A 24,020-nucleotide genomic window follows, 5' to 3' on the forward strand; every position below is an offset into this window, starting at 1 on the left:
AAGCAGGTTGGGCAGATTCGATGTGGACGCTCCGCTCCTCGGACGCAGCTCGGTTCGGTGTGGTTGGTCAGTCTGTCCCCAACGCCCAAGCCCGCTTTTCCGGCCGGACCATCCGGAACCTCTGCAGGACTCAGCGCCCGGCCCGGAGAGCATTGATGGCGCGCCCTGCGCGCTTGGTCATTCCGATGAGTCTTCCGGAGGGAGCCCTCAGCGCCGGGACTAGAACCGCGGGCACGTCGCGCCGGGCGGAAGCATCCAGTAGAAACCTCGCAGCGCCCAGGCCCGGCCGCCAGGTGGCCCCCGTCCCCATCCCCGAGAGACGCGACGAGGGGGATCGCGTGGGTCAAGCTTGGCCCTGCACAGCCTGTCACCACCGCTGAGCCCGCGAGTCCTGCCACACACGAACACGCACCAACAAGCCGCGAAGGCGCTGGGGACGCGCCAGGTCACCTCCCTGGGATCCTACTCCAGCTTCTGCAAATAGTGAGAGTCGCCCGCACCCACAGGTGACTCAGGCACACACCCGGCTTACCTCCCCGCCCCTAGTCCACACCCACAGCAGGCAAAGCTGTCCCCCCCCACACTTGCCACTGGCCCCACTGCCACCCCACAGCCAGCCCCTCAGGGTCTCCTGGTTACCCCAGCCCCCCATCCGCGGCAACAGAAAGAGTGCTTAAAAGGGCAGTGCATCCTGGAAACTTTGAGCTGATGGAGATCCCCCGTGGCTCAGTGGAAACGAATCTGACTAGTATCCATGAGGTCATAGGTTCAATCCCTGACCTCGCTCAGTGGATTAAGGATCCAGGGTTGCCATGAGCTGTGGCGGTGGTGTAAGCCAGAGGCTGCAGCTCTGATTTGACCCCTAGCCTGGGAACTTCCACGTGCCATGGTTCAACCCTGATAAAAACAAAAAAAACCCTCTGAACTTAAAGGAGGAAGGGGTCCCAGGGCTGGGTGAGGGGATGGGAGTGGGCCCAGTTTCCCTTTGCGGTGAAAAGTTCTGGACATGATGGTTGGACACTGTCAATGTACTTAATGCCACTAAATTCTGCACATAAAAATGGTTAAGATGGCGAATCTTATATGTGTCTTACAATTTAAAACAAACAAAAACACCCCTCTGGCAGCTGCCCCCACACCTGAAAAAAATCCAAACTCCCAGCCCATCTCCCCACCCAGCGGTTCCTCTCCAGCGCCCAGTGGCCATCCCTGTGCTACCAACACACTAAGCCTGCACCACTGGGCCTGTGTGGGGCAAGCCCCTTCACTTCTAGCCCAGCCCAGCTTCCCTGGCGTCACCCTTGCAAACCACCTCAGCGGTGTGGGCCCGGTGAACAGAGGAGCTGGGCACGCCGGGCCAAACCCTGGTCTTGATGCTCACCAGCTCCAGGACTCAGTACCCCTGTTCCCCAGCTACAAAATGAGAGTGACAAACAGGAACGCTTCCGGGCAGAAGGAGGGAGTGGACGAACACACATGACCATGAGAAGGAGCCTGGCACGGCTGAGTGCCTGCAAGCCAGGCTCAGGTGCTCAAGTCAACATACCGCTCAACTGGCTGCTCCCTCTGGGGTCTCCCAGCTCCCGCAGGGGGCCCTGCCTCATGGGCTTGTTCTCCGCCTTTTCACCACCAAGCCCCGCTGGCACCTGCACCATCTTGGTCACTTTGGGCCTGGAAGCGCTTCTAGTGGCTGAGGCAGGGGCAGGAGCTGTGGCCCGCACCCAGGACCACATCCGCGGGAAGGCGGGAGGGGTGCCCACCCTGGGACCCAAATGGGAGGAAGTCAGGTTGATCCCAGACCTGGGACCACACCTGTGTCACGGCTGTCCTCGGAGCCAGCAGTTCCCCAAAGCCCATTCCTCTCAAAGCACCCTATCCAGGGAGCCGACAGCCTGTGTCCCCAATGTGGGGGGACCTTTGCCGGGGCCGAGAACCTCGCGCTGCCCACTGGCACCAGGCAGGGTCACCCACTGCTATGTAAACACCAGGGTTCAGGCAGGCTCAGGGATTGGATCAGGAGACGGAGCTGTTCCAAAAAGACACGAAAAGAAATGGAGCCTCATCCACCGCGAGGGCTAAGGCAGCGGCGCTTCTGGCCAAGCAGGTTGAGCAAGGTCAGCTGAGGGGCCCTCCGGCCACATCCCCAGCTCAGTGCTGGGCGACCTGGGGCCCCAAGGGCACTACAGATTCCTCTCGAAGGTCGGAGAGGAGCAGCCGATGAGGGTCCAGATGCGGGTCCAGGTCCAGCGCTGCAAACGACCGACCAGTAGGCCCTGCACCAACGGGCCTGCCCGAGGGCCCCCTGGTCCCCAGCTCCTCCCTGCCCTTCCTGTCCCCAGAATCAACTGGTCCATTTCTTCCTGCTTAAAACCCCGACAGACATCCACTTTCGCTCAGCCCCACAGGTAACCTGTGAGGTCGCCCCCGCTCACTCCCCAAGCCCCGTCCAGCCAGCTCCCGCCTGCCTCCACTCACCTCCGACTGCAGCCCTGCCCCGTGGGCCCCAGGCACGAGTCCAAAAGACAGAGAGAGGGACCTACTGTCCCCACTGAACCCAAAGGCCCCACAGGCAAGGCTGAGCTGGAATCCAGCCACTCCCAACCCTGAGCCACACACACCCTCCCGGAAAGGCCACAGGCTGAGGGCCGAAACGCAAGCCCCACTGAAGCAAAACGCAGAGACCAGGCGAGTCCCCCGAGGACACACGTTTATCCAAGCCCCGCCCCCCAGCCCGCGCCTCCACGGGGCAGGGCTCCCCTCCTCTCTGGAGACCTGCTCCTCCACGGCCCAGCGACAGTGTCCAGCTGGGGCTGGGCCTCCCCTCCAGCTGTGGTCCTCGGTCACTGCCTGGCCACCTCTGCCTGCCACACCAGCTCGCCCGAGATGTAGGTGGCCCGGACGTGTAGAGAGTCATCGAGCACCACGAAGTCTGGGTCAGAGGCGGGCCGTGAGGAGGGGACTCAAGGTCCAGACCTGACTTGCGGGGTCTCAGGGCCCATCACAGGTTGCATGCAGCCTGGACCACTCCTGGCACCGATGGCAGCCAGCAGCCCCCGCCTGGCCTGACCAAGGACGCTGGCCAGGCAAAGACCCCTGAGTAGGGGGAGATCCCGCCCGCCTGCCATCCCCGGCCCTGCCCTGGGCCTCCCAAGAACTCCCGGAGCCGCCCCTCCTTGGGCCCTGACCTGCATCAGCCCCGAAGTCCAGGGTCCCCTTGTGCTTCTCCAGCCCCAGCAGCCGGGCGGGGTGCAGGGATGCAGCCTCCAGGGCAGACTCCACACCACAGCCTGTGTGGACACAGGTGCCTGACCATCCCTGGCCCGAGCTGGCTCCCACACAACTGCTGGAGGAGGCGGCATAGGGGCAAATGCCCAGGATCCTGCCTCCTAGAGGAGTGCTCCCTAGAAGCCAGGAGAAGGAGAGGCCTGCAGGCACTTGGGTCCAGAGCATTCTGCAGATGAGGTCCTTGCAGGGCTGGGGTGGGGGGTGAGTGGCCGGCAAGAGGGTGCTGGGCAGGGCCCCCCTACCCAGAGCTCCAGATCCCCCCAACCCAAGGATGCTGCTGGGGGCCCCAATCCGCTCCATCTCCTGCTTCACCCCGCAAGCCAGGCCACAGCTGTCTTCTGTCTCCCAGCCCATCTCCCTGCTGCCTTCAATGGCACCGTGAGCCATGGGGCCCCCAGCCCCCTGCACTGCTGAGAGCCCCATGGAGCCTGGCCAACCACAGCCTCTGCCAGACACCCCCTCCCCACCTCCCCCAGAATGTCCCAACCCCCCTGACCCCCAGCTCTGCGTCTGCCAGGTCCCACAACCCACAGGCCCCAGGCCAAGGCCCCACTCTCAGGTAGGGCAAGAGCTGTTCTCCTGGGTCCACCTGGATCACCGGGGGTTGCAGCCAGCTGCTGGTTCACCACCCTCTCCCTCTGCCATGAGCTGCTACGGGCAGGACCTTGGCCACAATCGTAGTGCCTGCCCCCCAGGGTCTCCCCCGACAGACGGACAGGGCTCTGGATGCAGCCCCTCCCAGGCATAGCCTCTGCCCCGGCACCTAGCCCCGGCCTCGCTGACCTGTGGCCCTCAGGAAGTGCCGGACGCAGGCGTCCATTGGGGCTATGCTGCCGCTCAGCGTCTTGGTGCCTACAGAGCAGAGAGAGCCGGTTCTGGGGCGGGGGGTGGCGGCCAAGGGCCACCAGGCCCGCTGGGTGGGGGGCCCGGTGGGTTGGCAGGAGACACCCAGGCCCTGACATCTCACCAGAGGGGCCACTGTCACTCACCTGCCACGTAGGCTGTCAGCCCATTCACCTCCACTTCTTGCTGCCCCAGCGTGTGGCGGCCGTTGCCCAGGCCCAGGGCGGGGACGGCATCAGTGACCAGCACTAGCCCTGCAAGTGAAGGGACCTCAGGACCCGTCCCCCCGGCCCTCCTGCCCACTCCCGCCCCACCGGGCCACTCACCCTTGGGATGAGCGCGGTGGGCAATGCGCAGGGCGGCAGGATTGGTGTGCATGCCGTCGGCAATCAGCCCGTAGAAGATGTGGCGGCCCGGGGGCAGCTGGTCACTGGTCAGGAGCCCCACGATGCCTGGGTCACGGTGGTGGAACTGGGCGGGGGAGGAGCGGGCGTGAGCGACGGCAGGACCGCCAGGGCCTCCCGCCAGGGCCTCCCGCCAGGAGCCGGGTGGCACTCACAGGCAGCATGGCATTGAACAGGTGGGTGATGAAGGTGGCCCCGCTCTGCACGGCTTCCTCCGCGGTCCCCAGGTCAGCCACGGAGTGCCCTGCGGGGACCTGGGCTCAGACTCAGCCCCTGGTGGGGATCCTGGGCGGCCCGGCCGCCCCGAGGTGAGACCCCGCTCCTACCTAGAGACACGCAGATGCCGAGGGCCGTCAGCGCCCGGATCACTTCGTGGCTGCGGCCTAGCTCAGGGGCGAGGGTCACGATGCGGACGTTGTCGAGGGACCCGTAGGTGGCCAGCACGTCTTGGAAAGCATTGGCCTCAAAGGAGCGCAGGTGGGCCTCGGGGTGCGCACCCCGCTTCTCTCGGCTGATGAATGGGCCCTCCAGGTGCACCCCTAGGGGAGGGGAGGGGATGGTTCCAGCAGGCCTCCCGCCCTGCACTCCCCACCCTGGACCCTTGTGCCCGCCCCCCGCCTCCCCCGCCGTTGGGCACCTGGATAGGCGAGGGGCTGCCAACAGGTCCCCAAGGAGCTTCCCAGAGCAGGGCGGGGAGAGGGGTCAGCCACTCACCGAGGACCCCTGCCCCATGGGGACCACCGCTCTTCACGGGGATCTGAGGAAGGACCTGGGGGGAACCAGCTGTTAAAGCCCTGCCCCCCACAGCCCAGCACCCAGAGGTCACAGCCCAGCCAAGGGCAGAGGGCAGAGTTCAGAGCCCCCCTAGCCCCCGCGGGCCTTCCCCCAGAAGTTAGCAGGTGATCAAAGGCCCTTGACCACACAGCACGTAAGAAACGCCAAGCCCTCGGGGACACCAGACCGGCCTGCAGGAGGGGCCCGAAGGCGCGGGGCACAGAGGCCTCTCACCACAGGGCCCAAGCCCAGGCAGCGCCGAGCCACTGGCCCGCACTCCCGGGAGAATGAAGGGCAGAAGCGGGGGCTTGGCGGCCAACAGCTCGGGCACTGATGGTGCGGCCACACGCGCCTGGACATCGTGCATGATGCGTGCCGACGGGACACGGCTCAGAGGCAGACAGGCCCGCAGGCGTCGCAGCCCACACGCCCTCCTCCCACGTGCGGAAGGGCGCGGACAGGGTCCCGGGGGAGCCTGCCACCCAGAAGGAAGTGCAGGGATTGTCAAGCTTCAGGGCAGCTTGAGAGCGGGCAGGAAAAAGGCGGGTAGCTGCTGGACAGATGTGGGCAGACATGCCTGCCGGGGGACAGCACCCCAACTGGCTTCGGCCCCGCAGGCCTGGTGCCGGGGGAAGGAGAACCGACCAGACAAGCCTCGCTGGAGAGCAGCCAGGTCCCCAGAGACACCCCGCCACACACCTTGACATGTGAACCAGAGGGTCTGGGGAGCGGGGGTCAAGTTTACGTTCCTAACAGTCACCGGGGGGGCCTGGTCCCTCCAACCAGCCTAAGAGAAAAGACTCGATCGAGCACCTTGACCTAAGGGGGTCCCCAGGCTCCGTGCTGGCGGCGGGGGGATGGTACCTGCCTGCAGAGAGAGCCAGCACCCAGGCCCAGGGCAGCCTGAGCCAGGGGACCCGGAAGCCACACCCAGCAACAGCCCAGAGCCGAGGAGTGGAAGGCAGGAGAGACAGGCCTTGGAGCCATGAAACAAGAACTCCAGGTTAAGAAGAAGGAACATTTGGGGTGGGAAGGGAGCAAGCACTTCCAAGTTTACAAAAAAAAAAAAAAAAAACGAGCACGGAAGTGAGTAGTAATTAAGAGAACAAGACTAGGAGTTCCCATGGTGGCGCAGCAGAAACAAACCCAACTAGGATCCACAAGGATGCGGGTGCCATCCCTGGCCTCACTCAGTGGGTTAAGGATCCAGCATAGCCGTGGGCTTCAGCGTATGCCGGCAGCTACAGACCCCCAGCCTGGGAACCTCCACATGCTGCACCTTCGGCCCTTAAAAAAAAAAAAAAAAAAAAAAAGAACAAGATAAAAGCTGAGGAAGTGCCTGGAAAGTCGAGTCAGAGAAAAAGCACGAGAGAGGCCCCAGCAGTGGACTCGTGCCCCAGCAGAGGACGACGGAGCAGCAAGGGAGAAAATTACCTGGACACCATTCAAGAAAAACTCACAAAACCAAACCCTCACGGTGGTTAAAGATTCAGCATTGTCACTGCTGTGGCGCGGGTGTGATCCCTGGCCGGGCACCTTCTGCATGGCTCGGGAGTGGCAACCCCCCCCAACCTACTAGACAAAGAGAAACTGAGCTTGCAGCTTGAGAGGGCCTGCCAATGGCCAGCTCAAGAGCCGAACTCTGCCGGTCCCCGAGCCTCCGGAACCCAGCGACAAGGGGAAGGTCCCACGAGCCTCCAGAGGAAGGAACAGGTCGAACACCAAGCATCCGGAGTCAGATGGCTACCGACTTCTCATCAGCAGCCCTGGAAGTTAAGACGACACAGCACCACCTTGAAAATCCCTGAGCACAACCAGTCCCGCACCGTCCTAACCTAGATAAGCCATCAACCAAGAAAACAGCCCTCCAAGTTCCCATCATGGCTCAGCAGAAATGAATCTGACTCGTAACCACGAGGACACAGGTTTGACCCCTGGCCTCACTTGGTGAGTTAAGGATCTGGCATTGCCATGGGCTGTGGCTGCGCTGTAGGCCAGTGGCTGTAGCTCCGATTCGACTCCTAGCCTGGAAACTTCCATATGCCACGGGTGTGGCCCTGAAAAGACAAAAATAACAAAAAACAAACAAAAAACCAAAAAAGAAAATGGCTCTCAGACTCCCAGCATCTCAAAACTGCTTCCTGGAAGCTAGTAGAGGATGGGTTCCCCCCAAAAGAAGGTGTGAACAGCAGCAAGGAAGACGCAGGTTACTGGGCAGAGAGACCCGGGGACCTCCCCACCAGGTGAGGGGCAGGGAGCTCCTGGGACACCTGGGCCCCAGCGAGGCCCACAGCCAGCGCTGGAAGAGCAGGTCCCCAGGGCTCCCTCGGCAAGACTAAATAGACAGAAGCTTTGCTCAGCCTGAAAATGCTGAAGAGAGAGGGAGATGACCGGAGTTGGGTCAGTAGATCAAAAAAACCAAGCAGGAGTTCCCATTGTGGCTCAGCGGAAATGAACCCGACTAGCATCCATGAGGACACAAGTTTGACCCCTAGCCTGGGAACCGCCACACACCGTGGGTGTGGTCCTAAAAAGATACACACAAAAAAAACCCCAAAAAACAAGCAGAGAATGCGAACTCCAAGGAAAACAGAGCAGGCAGATCAGAACATGTAACTGAGCAGAGCCCCCAGTCCTGATGATTGATTTAAGCGAAACTAACTGGGGGGGGGGGAGCACTGCCCGGCAGGAGGGGCTCAAGGGAAGCAGATTCTGATCCCTGCTGGCGGAGAGCACGTTTACACGGCCACAAACCAGAAAGATGAGCGGGAATACCGGTCTCTACTTCAGCGACAAGGAGGCAAATTCCAAGGGTCAGCTGAGTTGAAAGTGATTATTTCTGGGTGCGAACTGGTGGGAACAAAGGGCAGCTGTCTTCCTTAACAAGTCATGTGATACATAAGTTTACTGAAGAGTGAAAGGAAGAAACTCCCATCATGGTGCAGCGGAAACGAATCCAACCAGGAACCATAAAGTTACGGGTTCGATCCCTGGCCTCACTCAGCAGTTTAGGGATCTGGCGTTGTTGTGAGCTGTGGTGAAGGCCGGCGGCTACAGCTCCGATTAGACCCCTGGGCTGGGAACCTCCATGTGCCTCTGGTGCGGACTTAAAAGGACAAAAGACAAAAAAAAAAGAGTTAAAGAAAGATCTAGGGAAAGAGAAACACTGGCTGAGTTTTTCCAGAACAATGTTTTGAAAAGGAAAGCTAGGGAGTTCCCTGGTCTGGTGGTTAGGACCTGGCACCTTCACCACTGCGACCTAGGTTCAATCCCTGGTCTGGGAACTGAGAGCCCACCTCAAACCGCTGCATGTGGCCCCCCCCTCGCCAAATTCTAAGTAGTCAAAACAGCCTGCAACCTTTGAAAACCTTATGTTTTCCAACTGGGACAGGTTGGGGGGTGGGGGGAGGCACTGGGGTTTGGGAGGGAAATGCTATAAAATGGGGTTGTGATGAGAGGTGTACACCCATAAATATACAAATCTCGTTGAGTAATTTAAAAAATAAAAAATAAAACAAACAGCCTAGAAGTGAAGGAAAGCAGGAGTATGTTCAAGGCACAGAAGCACTGGACAAGGTCGAAGTGCGGAGGGCACGTGGGGCGAGAGCAAAGTGCCTGGCTGCCACTCTCAGGCGGTGCCTCGGGCCGGCCCGACTCAGAGCCAGTGGTGACCAGACCCTCCTCCAGAATGTAAATGGCAAGGCCGGAGGGGACAGCGCAGAAAAATTGCCGCGGGTCTCAGTGGACCTGAGTGACGTCTGAGGACATAGTGATCCAGTCCTGCTCACTGTGAACCACCGGCCCTGGGGGAGGGGGGCAGGAGGGTGGGATGGGGGGCAGGAGTAGGGAGGGGGTGGGATGGGGGGGCAGGATGTGGGGCAGGAGTGAGGGAGGGGGCAGGATGGGGGTAGGAGTAGGGGAGGGGGCGGGAGAGGGGGCAGGAGGGGGGAAGGGGGCTGTGAGAGGTCCCCAAGCAAACAGTCCTGCAGTTTCTAAGGTGACACAGGTATTAAAAGTTTTAACATTCAAAACCCTCCCCACCTTCCACCCCGGATCAGTCTACTCTGCCTCCCAAGGTCCCCATCCTGTAAGCATTTACATTTGCCTACTGGCCAAGGCTCCTTCTCTTAAGGAAGCAGCCCCAGAGTCCGTGCCGCGGGGCTGCAGAGGAGGTGCGCGGCCAGCTGGTGTGGGGGACAGAGCAAGGCACCTTCCAGGCAGAGAGCCTGGTGGCAGAACAGGAAGCTGCCTTCTGCCGGGATCGGGATTGGGATCGGCTGAAATGCCAGCAGGGAGGGCGTGCTGGGGGCTGGGGCGGGGGCTGGGGAGGGACTGGGGAAGGCCACTCGGGAGGGACCCAGAGCTGGGACAGCGGTCAGGAGAGTGGGCGACAGTCACGGAACTCACTGGTGGGGGCTGGAAGGGAGCAGACAAGAACGGGGTGGCGGGGGTGGGGCCGAGAGGGTGGGCCTGTTCCCAGACCCCGGGCGGGAAAATCGGGAAAATCTCGACCAAGAGAGAAAACGCCAGGCCAGGTGCCCGTTTTCAGCAGGAAAACGAGCTTGCTTTTGACATCCAACTCCAGGACAGGAGAGCTGGGGGGTAGTTTCCACAAAGATGTCCATAGCTGACATTTATCAAGTATTTTTTTTTCTTTTTAGGGCCACGCCCGCGGCACATAGAGGTTTCCAGGCTAGGGGTCAAACTGGAGCTGCAGCTGCCGCCCTACGCCAGAGCCACAGCAACGCGGGATCCAAGCTGCGTCTGCGACCCACACCACAACTCAAAGCAACACCAGATCCTTAACCTACTGAGCGAGGCCAGGGATGGAACCTGGAACCTGGAACTTCACGGTTCCTCGCTGGATTCATTTCCGATGAGCCACGATGGGAACTCTTACCAAGTACTTACTGTGAACTCATCACAGTTATCGAGCACCCACCTCCAAGAGACGGATTCCATTATCATTCTTACTTAAGGTTTGAAAAAATGGAGGCTCAGAAACAAGTAACGATTGTCCGGACTCTCTCATTCGATAGAGGAAGTCAGGAGGCGGGACCCACAGCTCCAGCCTCTGAGTCTTGTGTCCACAAACCTAGAGGGAACCCCAGAGCAGGCAGTACAACCCGAGATCCTGAAATGGACCCTGTGCTGGAGGAAAGCCACAGAACTGGAACACAAATGGCAGCCTAAAGGACGCTCCTGTTAATTTCATAAACTCGGTGACTCGACTCTGCTCAAATAAAAGACTAGACGAGCTTTTAGGAAGAAGTTAAGTGCTAACGAGTAAAGACGCCTGATGCAGGCCACCTACTTTCAAGCAGTTCAGTAAAACAGAACACCACACAGGCAGAGAAAACAAGATCAAATGATAAAATGCAGAAAAGAGCAAAACTGGAGAACCTGCATGAGAAGTTAAATTTTTTTTTGTCTTTTTAGGGCCACACCTGCAGCACATGGAGGTTCCCAGGCTAGGGGTCTAATCGGAGCTATTGCCGCCGGCCACAGCCACAGCCACAGCCACAGCCAGGCCAGATCCGAGCTGCATCTGTGACCCTGTGACCTACACCACAGCTCATGGCAACACCAGAGCTTTAACCCACTGAACGAGGCCAGGGATCGAACCCCTGCAACCTCATGGTTCCTCATCGGATTTGTTTCCGCTGCACCACGACAGGAACTCCAAAAAATTAAATTTTTTAAAAGGAAAAGGAACCGCAGACAAGGGAATCCCGAGAGCTACAGGTGAGGAAGAAGAGAAGTGGGGAGCGCTGGCAGGAGTACAGAGGAAGGCCCAGGATAGACCCTGGAGCTCCCTTCTGGAAAGCGCGTTCACTGGAGTCACATACCACAAACCGCTCGGGGCGGGGGATGAGCAACTAAGAATGTGGCAATCAGAAAGTTCCCTCGACCTAGTCAAGGCGGTGGTTTCTGGTGCCTGGAGGGGCCGGAGTGCAGGGTGAGGAGGGCGGGCAGCAGCTGCAGGCTGAGCTGCGACGGCAGACCTGGTAGAGGGATACCTGCTTGAGGAAGCCGAGGGGGAAGGGGACCCCGGGGACCCCAGGCCCAAGTGAGGCTAGACTCAAGTGACAAGGGGTGTCTGCGCAGGGAAGAGATGAGATTTGAAAATTGATGAAGGTGGGTGCTTCTGGGGCCTCCTACACTGGAGGCCGGCAGCCTGAACTCACCTTGTGATAAACCTCCGGTGGCGAGGTGACCAACGTGGGGCAGAAGGAGGTAACTCCGTGCGACAAAATCCTCCGGGCCACCAAGGCGACTCCTGAACCCACGTCCTCCGTGGCCTGAGAGAAGTCAACGCCAAATCCACCTGCGGCCACAGAAAAGAAGGGGTTCGCACAGGGCCCACAGCTCCTCCTCTGGGTCCCCAGCCCGCGGCCCCAGCCCGCACCGTTGATCTGCACGTCGATGAAGCCAGGCGCTAGGATGCAGCCCCCGCAGTCCCGCTGCTCATCAGCCACGCGCCGCTCCTCAAAGAACAGCTTCTCGGGGTCCAGAACGCGGCCCCCGCGCACCCACAGATCCTCCCTGCGCACAGAGGGAGGCGGGGGCTCGCATCGCCGGTCCCGAAGCCCACCGCAGCGGCCCCGGCCCCGCGCCCCGCGCCCACCTGAGCAGCGCCCCGCCCCGCAGGATGCGGCAGTTGGTGAACTGGAGCACCGGGGCCCGGGCCGCGCCCTGCCCGCCGCGCATCCTGAGCCCAGCTGAGCGGGAGGCGCCGGATCCCGCGCCGAGAGTTCCGGCCCCGCAACGCGGCCGGGCCCACGTGACCCTCAGCTGACGGAGCGCTCCCACGTGACCGGCGCGCCCGGCGGCCCCGCAGTGACGCGGCGGCGCGCTTCGCAGGAGGCCCGGCCCCGCCCAGCCCCGCCGAGCGAGCCACACACACAGGCGTCCAGTCACATCCGAGAACTTTATTGAACACAGTTCAGCGCCAGGGCCCGGTGGGCCCGGAGGACGGCCCCGCGGCCCCGGGCAGCCGGGCGGCAGGAGGGTGGTTCCATCCCACGAGTCTCAGGGCAAACGGTAATAACCTCGCGACGCAACAGTCTACCTGGGATGACTATATAGTTGGGAGACGAGGGCTGCTCCACAGACGCATGAACAGGTCAAAACTTTATAAATAAACATCCAGTGAATAGAAAGTGACACCTCTAATTCATCTTTATACACAGAGCACTCTAGGGCTGATGGGTGGGCGCGGCCGGAGGCCTGCATCCTCACTGGTCGGGGGCCTGGATGGGTGAGTGGTGGCCCGGACGTCCACGGCACGGGGCGGGCAGGGACAAGGCTGGGGCAACAGACGATGGGCACTAGGATACTGCGCATTTACAAGACCAACTACGGGGGAGGGGGGCGGAGGCCCCGTGCGTGTGTGTCAGGCTGTTCGTTCTGGAATGAGGAGGGGGTGGTCTTTACATCCTATTCTGTGGCTGGTGGGCCCGGAGGGGCTACTTTGTGGAGAGGATGAGGGCGACGATGAGACCGTAGAGGCCGAGCACTTCCGCGAAGATGAGGATCAGGATCATGCCCACGAAGAGCCGGGGCTGCTGGGCGGTGCCCCGCACGCCTGCGTCGCCCACAATGCCGATGGCAAAGCCGGCTGCCAGCCCGCTCAGGCCCACGCTCAGGCCAGCGCCCAGCTGAAGGAAACTCCTGGGGGAGAGAGGACGTGAGGTGGGTGTCAGCCAGCAGCCGGGGGAGGCGGCGGGCCTGGACCACCAGCCAGCCAGCCAGCCACCCACCCACCCGAGGCCCCCCTCTCAGCCCCCGGCCAGCACTCACTTGTAGAGACTGATGCCTTCAGTCAGGGAGTTGGCGATGAGGACTGCCACCACCAGGCCATAGATGGCAATGATGCCCGCCATGACCACAGGGATGATGGACTTCATGATCAGCTCTGGCCGCATGACAGACATGGCTGCGATGCCGGTGCCGCTCTTGGCCGTCCCATAGGCGGCACCCAGGGCTGAGGGAGGAAGGTAAGGTCAGCCCAGGGCACCTGGACCAGGACCCTGGGGTACCCTTGGGCATACCTGAGGGCCACGCAAAACCCCCCACAAAGGCGAAGATGAAAGTGCCAGCCAGCCAGGAGCAGGTGGAGCGGGGGGATGGCTGGGCCCTCAAGGGGCCCCGTGCAGCCTGGGCTCCTTCTCCAGAGGCCAAGGCTGTCAGGCCAGTCCGGGCTCCAGCTCCCCTGGGAAACACAACCCATGCTCAGCAGCACGCCCCACTCCTGCTACCCAGGTCCCATGTTCCCAGGAAGCCCTGGCACAGCTGCCTGCACCCTAAAAGGTGGAGCTTAACAGGTACAGGAGCCCCATCACAGGGGGAACTAGACAGCTGGGCCCCAGAAGCCTGACAGATTCCAGGCACCTTTTGTCTCATGCACTTTCCCACATTAGGAAAGGCCTGGAAGGCATGAGCTGAGTATCTCCAAGAGCCCAGATGTTGGGCCAGGGTCAGGCCATCAGTCCAGTGGGTGACACCCCCACACCCAGTGGAAGAGCCACTGCCACACAGGCCTGGGGGAGCTGGGCTGGCCATTCTTGCCCTCAGGCCAGAGCCTCGCCACCTCCCCACTCTGCCCACCACCGCCCACCCTGAGATTCGCTGCCATGAGGGCTCATGTGCATGGCCACAGGCTGAGCGCTCTGCCAGGAAAGGCGCTCTCGGCACCCTCAACCACACAGTAGGCTGGGACCCTTGAGTTTGGAGAAAGGACGAACCCAAGAGAATAGGGCACAGGACGGAGTTCCCGTTGTGGCTCAGTGGTTACCGAATCTGACTGGGAACCATGGGGTTGCAGGTTCGATCCCTGGCCTTGCTCAGTGGGTTAAGGATCCAGTGTTGCTGTGAGCTGTGGTGTAGCTTGCAGATGCGGCTCAGATCCCGAGTTGCTGTGGCTCTGGTGTAGGCCAGTGGCTATGGCTCCTTTTCGACTCCTAGCCTGGGAACCTTCATATGCTGCGGGAGCGGCCCAAGAAATGGCAAAAAGATCAAAAAAAAAAAAAAAGAAAAAAACTGGGCACAGGAAAGACAAGGGGCTGGGGGCGTCACCCAGGCAACACAAGGCTCGGACAGCTTCTGCTGAGGCCCCAGTAAGGGAGTGGGGGCCTTGGCATCTAGGAATCCATCTTCTCTGCCACTGTCCCTCCTCCCTCCTTCCAGGGTGGGCAGCCTTCCTGAAAGCCCCCCTTTTCCTGGCTTATCTCCAAGTCTACAAAGACAATTGCGAGCACAACACAGAGCCACAGGGAATACGGGGGCTTTTCCCACTCCTGTTGCCTACCCTCCAGGGCCCCACTGTGCTGCCTGTGCAGACGCTGACGTGGGTCAGAGGTAGCAGGGGCCAGAACAATCCCAGTCATTCCGCTGCATCTTATACTCACCTATTTGGGCTGCAAAAGATGACTATTCTGTGCCCATCACAAAGCAGGGTGATGTCAGGGGGCTGTGCCTTCCTGGGGCCCTAAGCCTAGTGAAGAGGCAGACGCAGCCCCTCCACACACAGCAACAGGTCCCAGGAGACTGGGGAGGTCTGGGGAAGTGCTTCGCAAGGGAGGTGAGGACTGAATGCAGGAGTGGCAGTGAGCAAGTGGTCACAGAACGACGGGGCAAGGAGTCCAGACCACAGAGACACCAACCAAGGTGGCACCAGATAAGGAGAAACTAGAGGGAGAAAGGAGGCAGGGGTGGGGGCAGAGGGGCCTGCACTGCCTCTCCTCCATGCCACCCCTGAAGCACCCAGACACCCGGCCTTCAGGGTTCGTCTTATCTTCATAAAGCCTTTCCTGGAGCAACAGTGTAGGTTGCTGGAGCTTTTTGTTGGTTTTATTTGCATTTAATTTTTTGGCTTGTTAGGACCGCATGTGTGGCATATGGAAGTTTCCAGGTTGGGGGTTGAATTGGAGTTCTCCACCACAGCCACAGCAACGCCAAATCCGAGCCCAGTCTGTGAGCTACACCACAGCTCATGGCAACACTGGATCCTTAACCCACTGAGCAAGGCCAGGGATGGAACCCGCATCCTCATGGACACTAGTCTGGTTCATTACCACTGAGCCACAACAAGAACTCCTCAGGCTCCTGTTTTTGGCCTCTGACTGCGGACTCCATACCAGGCCAGTGCCGGGGCTCCCTACTCAAGGCAGAGGGCACGGGCAACAGGTGGCGCAGGGTGATAGCTGCAGGAGGTCAGCATCCCAGGCAGCGGGCCCTGCAAGGCAGGGATGGGCTGGAGACCGGCAGTGAGGAGAGCATGTGGCTGGATGGGCGGGAACAAGGGGAACCAAGGGAAGAAACCAGGACGACCATCAGGAGGGGCTCCAGACGGAGCAGGGCACAGAAAGGGGTGTCAGGAGGCTGTTCCTGGAACACAGCACTGTAACACCAGAGACTCGCTGGTAGGGAGGATGTCACAGAAAATACGGAAAAGGAGCAGCTAACAGCTTCATGGAAGGCGTGAGGAGGAAAGACTCCAAGGGACTTCAGCTGTAAGTTACAAAAAAAAAAAAAAGGGAAGCTGGGATGGGAAACGGCACTGGCAGGCCCCAGGGTAAGTGGACCTCGTTCAGCCAAGTGCTGGGCAGGCCAGGGAGGATCTGGGCCTGGAGCAGCAGGCAGTGCGCAGGCGCCCTGGCGGCAACACCTGAGGCCTGAGAACCGTTCTGGAGGGCACACGGGGGGAGATGAAGACAAGCCTTTGGAGCAAGAAACGGAGGCAGAAGTTGACCCAATTGGCCAAGTGACTCTTTGGCTCCCCTGGGGCCAGGTCAAGCCCCGCATGGGGAAGGGAGCAGCAGTGAAGCTGCACACAAGCCAACCAGAGCAGGCGGCCCTAACTCCCGGGAGCACAGGGCAGGCAGACCTAACACCTGCTGGTCAGGCCCCATTCAGAAGTACCAAGTAAGTTCTAAAAGGCGAGGAAGAGAGGCCCCCAGTGACTGGAGGGAGGCCAGGAGCCGAACACAGGTAAAGGGGTTCGAGGGCAACCTCGGCCAGAATTCAAGTTCCATGTGGGCAGGGATCTTCTTTTGTTCACTCGTGGTCCCCAGTGCCTGGCACAGAGTTGGAACTCAGTGAAGATTTGTGGAATGGTGACTGGCAGACACCAGGCAAAGGACAATCCCCGGGTGATATGTGGATGCAAAGAGCAGAAAAGGCTGGAGGAAAAGGGGACATGGCTGGCTGCTGGACAGCCTGGAGGGCAGGCAGCTCCTGAGGATGTGGAAAGAGTGGGCGTCGCCCCGGGGGGAAGGGGAAGTACGGACAGGGCTCCCACCACAAATGACCCCTTACTCGCACATGACGGGAAGGGCATGGCTCACTCAGCAGCTTGTGACAGACAGGCAGGTCTGGGCAGAGGGAGGCCCCCAAGCCCCCACCCCATCAGTGTTTATAGTCAGCAGAGCTGTTTGGAGTTCAATCCCGCCACATACCTGCACAGGGAGCCTCCCCAGTCCACCACATAGGGTGGGGCAGGGCGAGTCATCAAAGCCCAAAACCAGACCTACCTGAGGAGGCCTCGACCAGACCAGGCCAGACCAGTCCTCAGGAGCCGGAGCTGGGTCAGGACTCGACTCCCTGGGTCCCACATTTCTGCCTGGCCCAGTGCCCTTCTCCCACACGGAATCTGACACCCCCAGGACTGCGAAGACTCGGTTTCAAAACCAGGGGACCGTCAAGAAGTCTGGAAGTCCCCTCAGCATTCCGAAGGCAGCCCCTCCCAGTTCCAGGCCTCAGGGAAGGGGAGAAAGGTCATTCATTCATTCGGGCCTGAGCAGTTCCTTCTCTGGAAAAGACCCAATCCCCTCAACGCTGAGGCTCCACGCCACCTCGCCCACTCAGACGAGTGTCCACACACACGCACAGTGCTGGCACTGGCCTGCCCCCCAGACATCCGTGATGCCCCCTCTGCCTGTATGACCCCCGCCCCCCACAGCCCCCAATTCCACTCCCACTCCCAGGTCTCTGCCGGCTCTTAACACCAACCCCTCAGCCAGGCTTCCCTAACCAACCAACCCCCGCAGCCTTCAGGGGTATTGGGAAACACCGACATGCCCTAACCGGAAGCACCAGCCTGGGTGCAGACCCACCTGACCCCTGCCGGGAGGCGGGGGGGCGGGGAGAGTGGGGGAGCAGGCCTCCACAAGGGCGAGGGCTGTGCACTTGGCGGGGAATGCCAGGGCTGGATCCCCCACCGCCCACGGACGGGGGGTCGGCTCTGCGTCGGGGGAACTCTATTAGGTGTGATGTCACACCTGCCCGCAGGATTTGGGGCGGGGGAGCGGGTGCAGAGCAGGCGCAGGACCGCGCGCCCCCACCCCAGCCTTGCACCCGCCTCTCCAGGGGCTAAGATGGCAGCGGCGCCGCCGCCCCACCCCCGCACCGACACCGCCAGCTGGGGGGGCTGCGGTCCCGGGACCCCGGGAGACCCTGGGACCCGGACTGGGAACTAGCTCGCGCGCCCTGCGCTCCAGACACCTTACGGCTCCCTGCGGCCCCGACCCCCGCCCACAGTCACGTGAGGCCCGGGACCCCCTAACGGCTCGAAATTACGTCACACTGACGTCACATGCCGAACCCCGGGCGAGGAGCGGGCACAAGCCTCGCGCGCCCCCACCCCCCGGGTCCCTCCTTGCCACGGCGCTCACCGCTGAAGACCATGGCGGCCGAGGCGCCCATGACCGCGAAAAAGGCGGCGTACTCGGGGCCGCTCTTGGCCTCGGACATGTCTGCGGGTGGGGAGGGGGCGAGCTCAGCAGGTCGAGGCGGGGACGAGGCCGGGCCGAGCGCGGCAGGCGGCGAGGTGCGCGAAGCGAGCGCTGAGGCGGCTGCGAAGGCAATCCGGCGCGTCAGCCGCTGTGCTCTAAATACCAGCACCGCAGAACAAAATGGCGGCCGCTGCCGAGTCACATGACTTGGGCCCCGCCCCTGAGGGCCGTACCACTTCGCGCCGGTGGGGGGGCGTCATGGCCCGGGGGGCGCCCTAGAGGCCCGCTGGCCACCCCCGCACTGTGCTGTCACCCCGCCGGCCCGGACCCGAGCGCTCCGCCCTACCTCGGCCTTCCCAGGTGCGCCGTCGGGCAAGGTCGGCCTCTGGAACCCCGCGGCGTTGGGCCAGTCCGGTCCCTGGGCCGGGGCGGGGCAGTGGCGCGCCTCATTAGCATATAGGGCGGTGCTCGTGGTGCCCCGCCTCCTCTGCGGCTGCGCGGCGCTATCCAGGATTCGGTTCCTACCGAAGCTTTTCTTTGCGTTCTCTGTGTGGAGCCCGGCCACGGCGTTCTCTCGGCCCAGCCCCCAGAAACCCAAGACTGCGGTCTACCTCGCACGTGCTCATACCTCCTGGGGCGAACCGAGGGTACGAGCAGGCGGAGCCAAATCCTGTGAACCGGGCGCCGGCCTCTTCGGCAGCCCCCAGGGAAACCTCTGCCCCCCTGCTGTCTGGTTGGTCTCCGGCCCGATCCCTCCTGTGTTCCCGGTTCGGGTCTCCCCAACCCTTAGACGCCGTCCTCCGTCTGCTCCAGACCCACCAGCCCCCAACCTGGCAATCGGTGATTGCTACCCTGGCTTCCATAGACAAGGAGCCCCTTTCCCCGCCTCTGTTCCCTCTTTTATATCAAGGACCCAGACTGCAGCTGAGGAGCGGGTTGTCTCTGCCCTTCAAAATGTAGGCACGACTGGTTTGGCGCCCTGTCGGTGTTGCGACCTGAGAAGTCTTCCCCAAATTTCTTGGGTCCTTGTTCTGCCTGTCCCACACAAGTCCCGCACATGCAGGGTTGCCCTTATTTCTGGGGCAGCAGTAAAAGGTTTCCTCTCAGCCCAGCAGGCAGCCTGGCCTGGGACTGGCACTGCCCGGATAATCCCATGTGGCCCTCCTGGCACCCCAACTAGCTGCCTTATCTCTACCCGCCAGTTCTGGATCCCTTTGCCCTTTGTTCCCTCCATTTCAGGCACCCTGGGTGGCTACCATCTGGTCCTGGGTCTCCCTTGAGCTCCAAGCCCTTGTTCCGACACGGAAGCACTCTCTGTGAGTGACCCAGGTGGTAGCTGTCATCAGCCTTCTCCATGTGGGTGGTGGGGTCACCTCCGCTGGCCTGGTCCTCCCACTGGAATCTCAGACCCACTCTCAGACCCTTCTTGGTGAGGCTGGGTCTGCCCCTGCCCCTGCCCCTGCCCCCGAATGTGCAGCCCTTGGAGGGCTGTGTCCGTCCTGTCCCAAAAGAGAGGAGGTCACCATTCTGCTAGAGCCCTCCACGCCGCCCTCTGCCATGGTCTTCCTCGCCCTGACTCTGACTTCTGGAAAGAGGAATCTTCATTCAGTGTCCTCAGCTCCTTGTCCTTGCCAAGGGGGATGGCGACTGCCATTTCTCTAAACCGAGGAATGCGGCTCAGGCTTTCTGAATGGCCACCTCTGCTGCCACGGCCTGCTGTCCACCGCGCCACACCGCCACTCTCTCCAAGTTCACCTGCATGTGCCCCGACGCCCTCGTTCCTTCCTGGAATCACAGGAGCAAGGGCAGGCCCAGGCCCCGCTCTGACGGACAGTGGCCTCCTCAGCTTCCCTGCAGGTCCCAGGTTTCCATGGCTCCCTCTGCTGGGCCCTGCCCCTGGGTGATCACCTGCACCTTTCCAGACCTGAAGCCCTCTGGGCGAGCAAATGCCCAAGTGCCTGGGCCAGGCCCAGCCCCCATAACTCCCGGGCACTAAGGGTCCAGGGTCAGGAGAGTCCAGACCAGGGAGCTGGCACTGGCTGAGGGGCCAGGGAGGCCACAGGCAGGGGGAGGACTCAGACTAAGGAGCGGAGGCGCAGGACAGTCCACCTCGGGATATGGCGCCACCAAAAGTGCAGACCCCAGAGCCCAGGAGGTCGGGGACAGTTCCATACGCAGGCTTAGAGGGCAGGCGGGCTTGGCTCACCATCCTCTGGCTTTCTCCCTGAGTTCTGGTGTGAGAGGTCACCATGGGTCTCCAGTGGGGATGCTGACAGCTCAAACCAGCATGTCTCAACCTGAGCTCCCCTCCCCCCACATCACCAGCTTCCACTGGGTTCTTTCCATTTCCGGCCAAAGGCACATCCAGCCAGCCGGCTGCTAGCACCAACGGCCTCCGAGTCACGGCTCCCTCGTCATTACTCACCAGGCCCGGTACATCTGCAGCTTCCCGGCTCTCAGCTCTACCCCCACCCCTCAGACTGGCCTTCATTTCTGGCCTGGGTCTTCTCACAGCCTCTGACCCAGTCCCCTGCCCAGCCTGCTTCACCCCATAGCCACGCGACCCTCCTAAAGGGTACATCTGACGAGCCACTTCCGTTGTGGAGCCCTCAGCATCCCCTAAGCATTTGGGGGTGTTAGTTAATCCTCGAGGGAGCCTTGGGGGAAGATGCCACCCCTACCCTTACTTTGTGGACAAGGAGACGGGCCCATGAGGTGCAACACCCCTCCTACTTCCTGCATGAGCGCTCAGGGAGTGTCTGGTGACCAGTGACAGGGTCAGGAGGGACCCAGGTCATCTTCCCCGGGGTTTCCCGGCACCAGAGATATGGAAGGGAATGGCCAGGGACACACACCTCTGCCTTCTCCCTCACAGCTAGGCACCTCCTGGCCTGGACTCTCACTGTCACCAGCCCCTGGCCTGTCATTGTGCAGGTGGGGACTTCTAGGGATAAAGGAGGGGCTGTGGGGGGAAGTAGAGAGGTGCGGGGGGGGGGGGACCTTGATGTCCCCGAGGGTTGTGTTTTTTTTTTTTTTGTCTTTTGTCTTTTTAGGGCCGCACCTGCGGCATATGGAGGTTGCCAGGCTAGGGGTCGAATCAGAGCTGTTGCTGTTGCCAGATCCTTACCCATTGAGTGAGACCGGGGCTCGAACCTGCAACCTTGTGGTTCCTAGCTGGATTCGTTTCCGCTGCGCCATGAAGGGAACTCCCCCAAGGGTTTTCATGTCTGCACTGAAAGATGGTGGAGAGAGAAATCCAAGGGCGTTTTGCAGAGACCTCGGCGAAGGGAGGGGGTGGCTTGGAAGAAAGACCAAGAGCAAAATTAGAAACAGCCTCAAATCATCGGAAAGAGGAACTTCTCCCGAGGAAGCCATTTATAGAAGAACGAAGGCTGTCCTGCCTCCTGACATGGCAGCCTTATCAAGAACATCAGGCAACTGCAGACAACGAGTCCAGGCAGGGTGCTTGCTCCCAGTGGGCAGTCCCAGACAGTCCCATTCTTCCAGGCTGTCATGAAGACACCCCCCGGGGGTGTGACGTTGAGAGCAGGCACCCGGCTCTCTCGACTTGTCTGGATAAGAGCTACGTGCGGCCCAGGCGGGGCTGTGAGGTGCCTTATATTTTTATGTAATTAAAATCACTAGGAGTTCCCTTTCGGCTCAGGGTGTTAAGGATCTGGCGTTGTCCGTCACTGCAGTGGCTTGGGTCACTGCTGTGGCGTGTGTCTGACCCCTGGCCTGGGAAATTCCACATGCTGTGAGTGCCGCAAAAAAATAAAATAAAAAATAAAAATTAGGGCTTACAAAATGATTCAGGTTAATTTTTATTTTTGTCTTTTTAGGGCCACACCCACAGCATATGGCGGTTCCCAGGCTAGGGGTCTAATCGGAGCTACAGCTGCCAGCCTACACCACGGCCACAGCAACGCTGGATCTGAGCCATGTCTACGACCTACACCTCAGCTCACGGCAACGCCAGATCCTTAACCCACTGAGCGAGGCCAGGGATTGAACCCACATCCTCTGGATGCTAGTCGGGCTTGTTAACTGCTGAGCCACAGTGGGAACTCCTCAGGTTTCTTTTTAGTAAAAAAAGTCCTATAGGTAAATAGAGCATGGCACAGGCAGGACACTGGGGGACGGAGGCTCCAGGAGCACAGATGGGGGCAGCCAGCCCCACAGGGGAACCCTGCATTCTCGTGTTGGCCCAAGAGAGGCAGGAGGTGGAAGACTCAGGTGATTCGAGAGACGAGAGGCCCCCTCACTGACCCAGACCTTGAGGGACTGATACAACAGGGCCTGATGGATTCTTTGAAAACCCTACCCGCGGCCGACTGGCCTCCGGTGTCGAGCCCAGGGGCCGGCCCTAACCACCAGGGGGCAGTGTGGGGCTCACTTGCTGGGCCACGCAGAGGAAGGAAGGGGAATCCTAACCGTTTACTGTAAACCGGGCAGGCCTGGCCCTGGAGCAGGTGCTCAGAAAGGGTGCTGGATGCATCCTCAGACCTGGGTGCCCTCGCGGGCACCCTCTGCCCTGGTCTAGGCTCAGCACCCTGAAGGTGCTCAGCCTTCAATCCTAAGTCACTTGTCTGGCGCTTACTGAGCTTCTGCTGTGTGCAGGCACTGAGCGAGGCTCTGAGGATCCAGGATTGAAGGAGAGAGCTCCCGCCCTCCCCCCGGGGTGCTGGACGCACAGATAGTGAGGTCCCAACAGCAAACCAGAAAGGGGTCACCAGCTGTAGAGGTGGTACCGAGAGTGATGGGCTGGGGGGGCTCTGACGGCCCCCAGGAGTGATGGCTAAATGAGGTCCTGCAAGATGCAGAGGGTTTGTGCAGGGGAGACAGGATCTTTCCTCTCTCCTGTTTGTGCTTAAATTACAAACCATCCAAACACAGAAATCTGGGCAGCTGCCGATGAGACGGAAGCGGGTGGATGACCCCTGAGACGTGGTCAAGTGACAGGCCATAGGGTGGGAGAGCGCACGGATCCTGCAGCCTACGTCAGGCCGGGACCCACCTGGGAAGGCGGCTGCCCCCTGGGGATACTCCTGTGCCCCACTGATCTTCTGCCAAGTACACGCTTTGCCTTTTAAAAAACTGGGAGGCAGGGAGTTCCCGCTGTGGTTCATCAGGTTAAGAACCTGACAAGTATCCATGAGGTTGTGAGTTCCATCCCTGGCCTCATTCAGTGGGTTGGGGATCTGGCATTGCTGTCAGCTGTGGTGCGGGTCACAGACACGGCTTGGATCTGACGTGGCTGCAACTGTGGCCGGCAGCTGCAGCTCCCATGAGATCCCTCGCCTGGGAACTTCCATATGCCGCAGGTGCAGCCGTAAAAAGACAAAGTAACAACAACCGGGAGATGGTGGGGAATGCAGAGCAAGTATTAAATGAGTTTCCTTTGGGAACTTGGTAGAAGAGGTGCTCCCACAGCACTGCAGAGGCACTGAGTGCCACAGAATGGCTGCATTTGCATTTAACCTTTTTAATGTTAAAAAATACAATAAAACAAAGCACTTCTGTGGCTGGCTCTGGGGGGAACACAGGTCGGGACACAATTACCACAGCCCAGGCCCCAGAAGGGGCCCATGTCGGGGGTGGGCCGGAGGAGAGCAGGAGCCCCGCCTGGTTGAGCTGTGGGCAGACCCAGCCTGAGAGAGGCAGGCCTCCATCCTGACCCCCCCGCCCGGAGACCCATCTTGCCCAATTTTGGCCTGTGTCAGTGTCTTCATGGCAACCACAAGTTGGCCCTAAGCCCACTTACAGTAAGAAGTTACTGCTGGTGACACTGGGTCATCCCCAGCGCACGTTGCCACACGAGACTGGGCATGGCCACCTCCTGTCCAGAACGACCCAGTAGACACTGGCACAGACAGCATCACATGAGGCTCCTGCTCTTAGGCCCACAGGGGAGGGACGGGACGATAGCCAACAGTGGTGTCCCCAGGGGCCTCAGGGGAAGGGCCTGCAGCCCTCTGAC

At 60.8% G+C, this 24,020-nt stretch overlaps 2 protein-coding genes across 4 annotated transcripts; both read right to left on the reverse strand.

Annotated features, from left to right (window-relative positions):
• Window positions 1-2,690: 2,690 nt before the first annotated feature.
• On the reverse strand, window positions 2,691-12,107 carry AMDHD2 (amidohydrolase domain containing 2). 3 transcript variants are annotated; one of them, XM_047780821.1, is made up of 11 exons: window positions 11,935-12,107; window positions 11,716-11,852; window positions 11,495-11,634; window positions 5,247-5,301; window positions 4,859-5,071; window positions 4,688-4,776; window positions 4,455-4,599; window positions 4,275-4,382; window positions 4,069-4,137; window positions 3,186-3,401; window positions 2,691-3,075 (listed from the first exon to the last, which is right to left on the reverse strand). In XM_047780821.1, exons 1-11 carry the CDS (start codon window positions 12,015-12,017, stop codon window positions 2,999-3,001), a joined length of 1,332 nt encoding a protein of 443 aa, XP_047636777.1. In that variant the 5' UTR covers window positions 12,018-12,107; the 3' UTR covers window positions 2,691-2,998. The 3 variants fall into 3 exon arrangements, with proteins under 3 accessions (XP_047636777.1, XP_047636776.1, XP_047636778.1); XM_047780820.1 differs by having other exon boundaries at window positions 2,691-2,929; window positions 11,935-12,106; XM_047780822.1 differs by having other exon boundaries at window positions 2,691-2,929; window positions 3,186-3,287; window positions 11,935-12,105.
• A 116-nt stretch (window positions 12,108-12,223) lies between these two features.
• Window positions 12,224-18,291, reverse strand: ATP6V0C (ATPase H+ transporting V0 subunit c). The gene is made up of 3 exons (XM_047780823.1): window positions 17,981-18,291; window positions 13,110-13,293; window positions 12,224-12,980 (listed from the first exon to the last, which is right to left on the reverse strand). The coding sequence occupies exons 1-3, from the start codon at window positions 18,057-18,059 to the stop codon at window positions 12,776-12,778; spliced, it is 468 nt and encodes a 155-aa protein (XP_047636779.1). The 5' UTR covers window positions 18,060-18,291; the 3' UTR covers window positions 12,224-12,775.
• Window positions 18,292-24,020: the final 5,729 nt, after the last annotated feature.

The sequence above is a fragment of the Phacochoerus africanus genome, chromosome 5, assembly GCF_016906955.1.
Source record: "Phacochoerus africanus isolate WHEZ1 chromosome 5, ROS_Pafr_v1, whole genome shotgun sequence".
Taxonomy (NCBI): domain Eukaryota; kingdom Metazoa; phylum Chordata; class Mammalia; order Artiodactyla; family Suidae; genus Phacochoerus; species Phacochoerus africanus.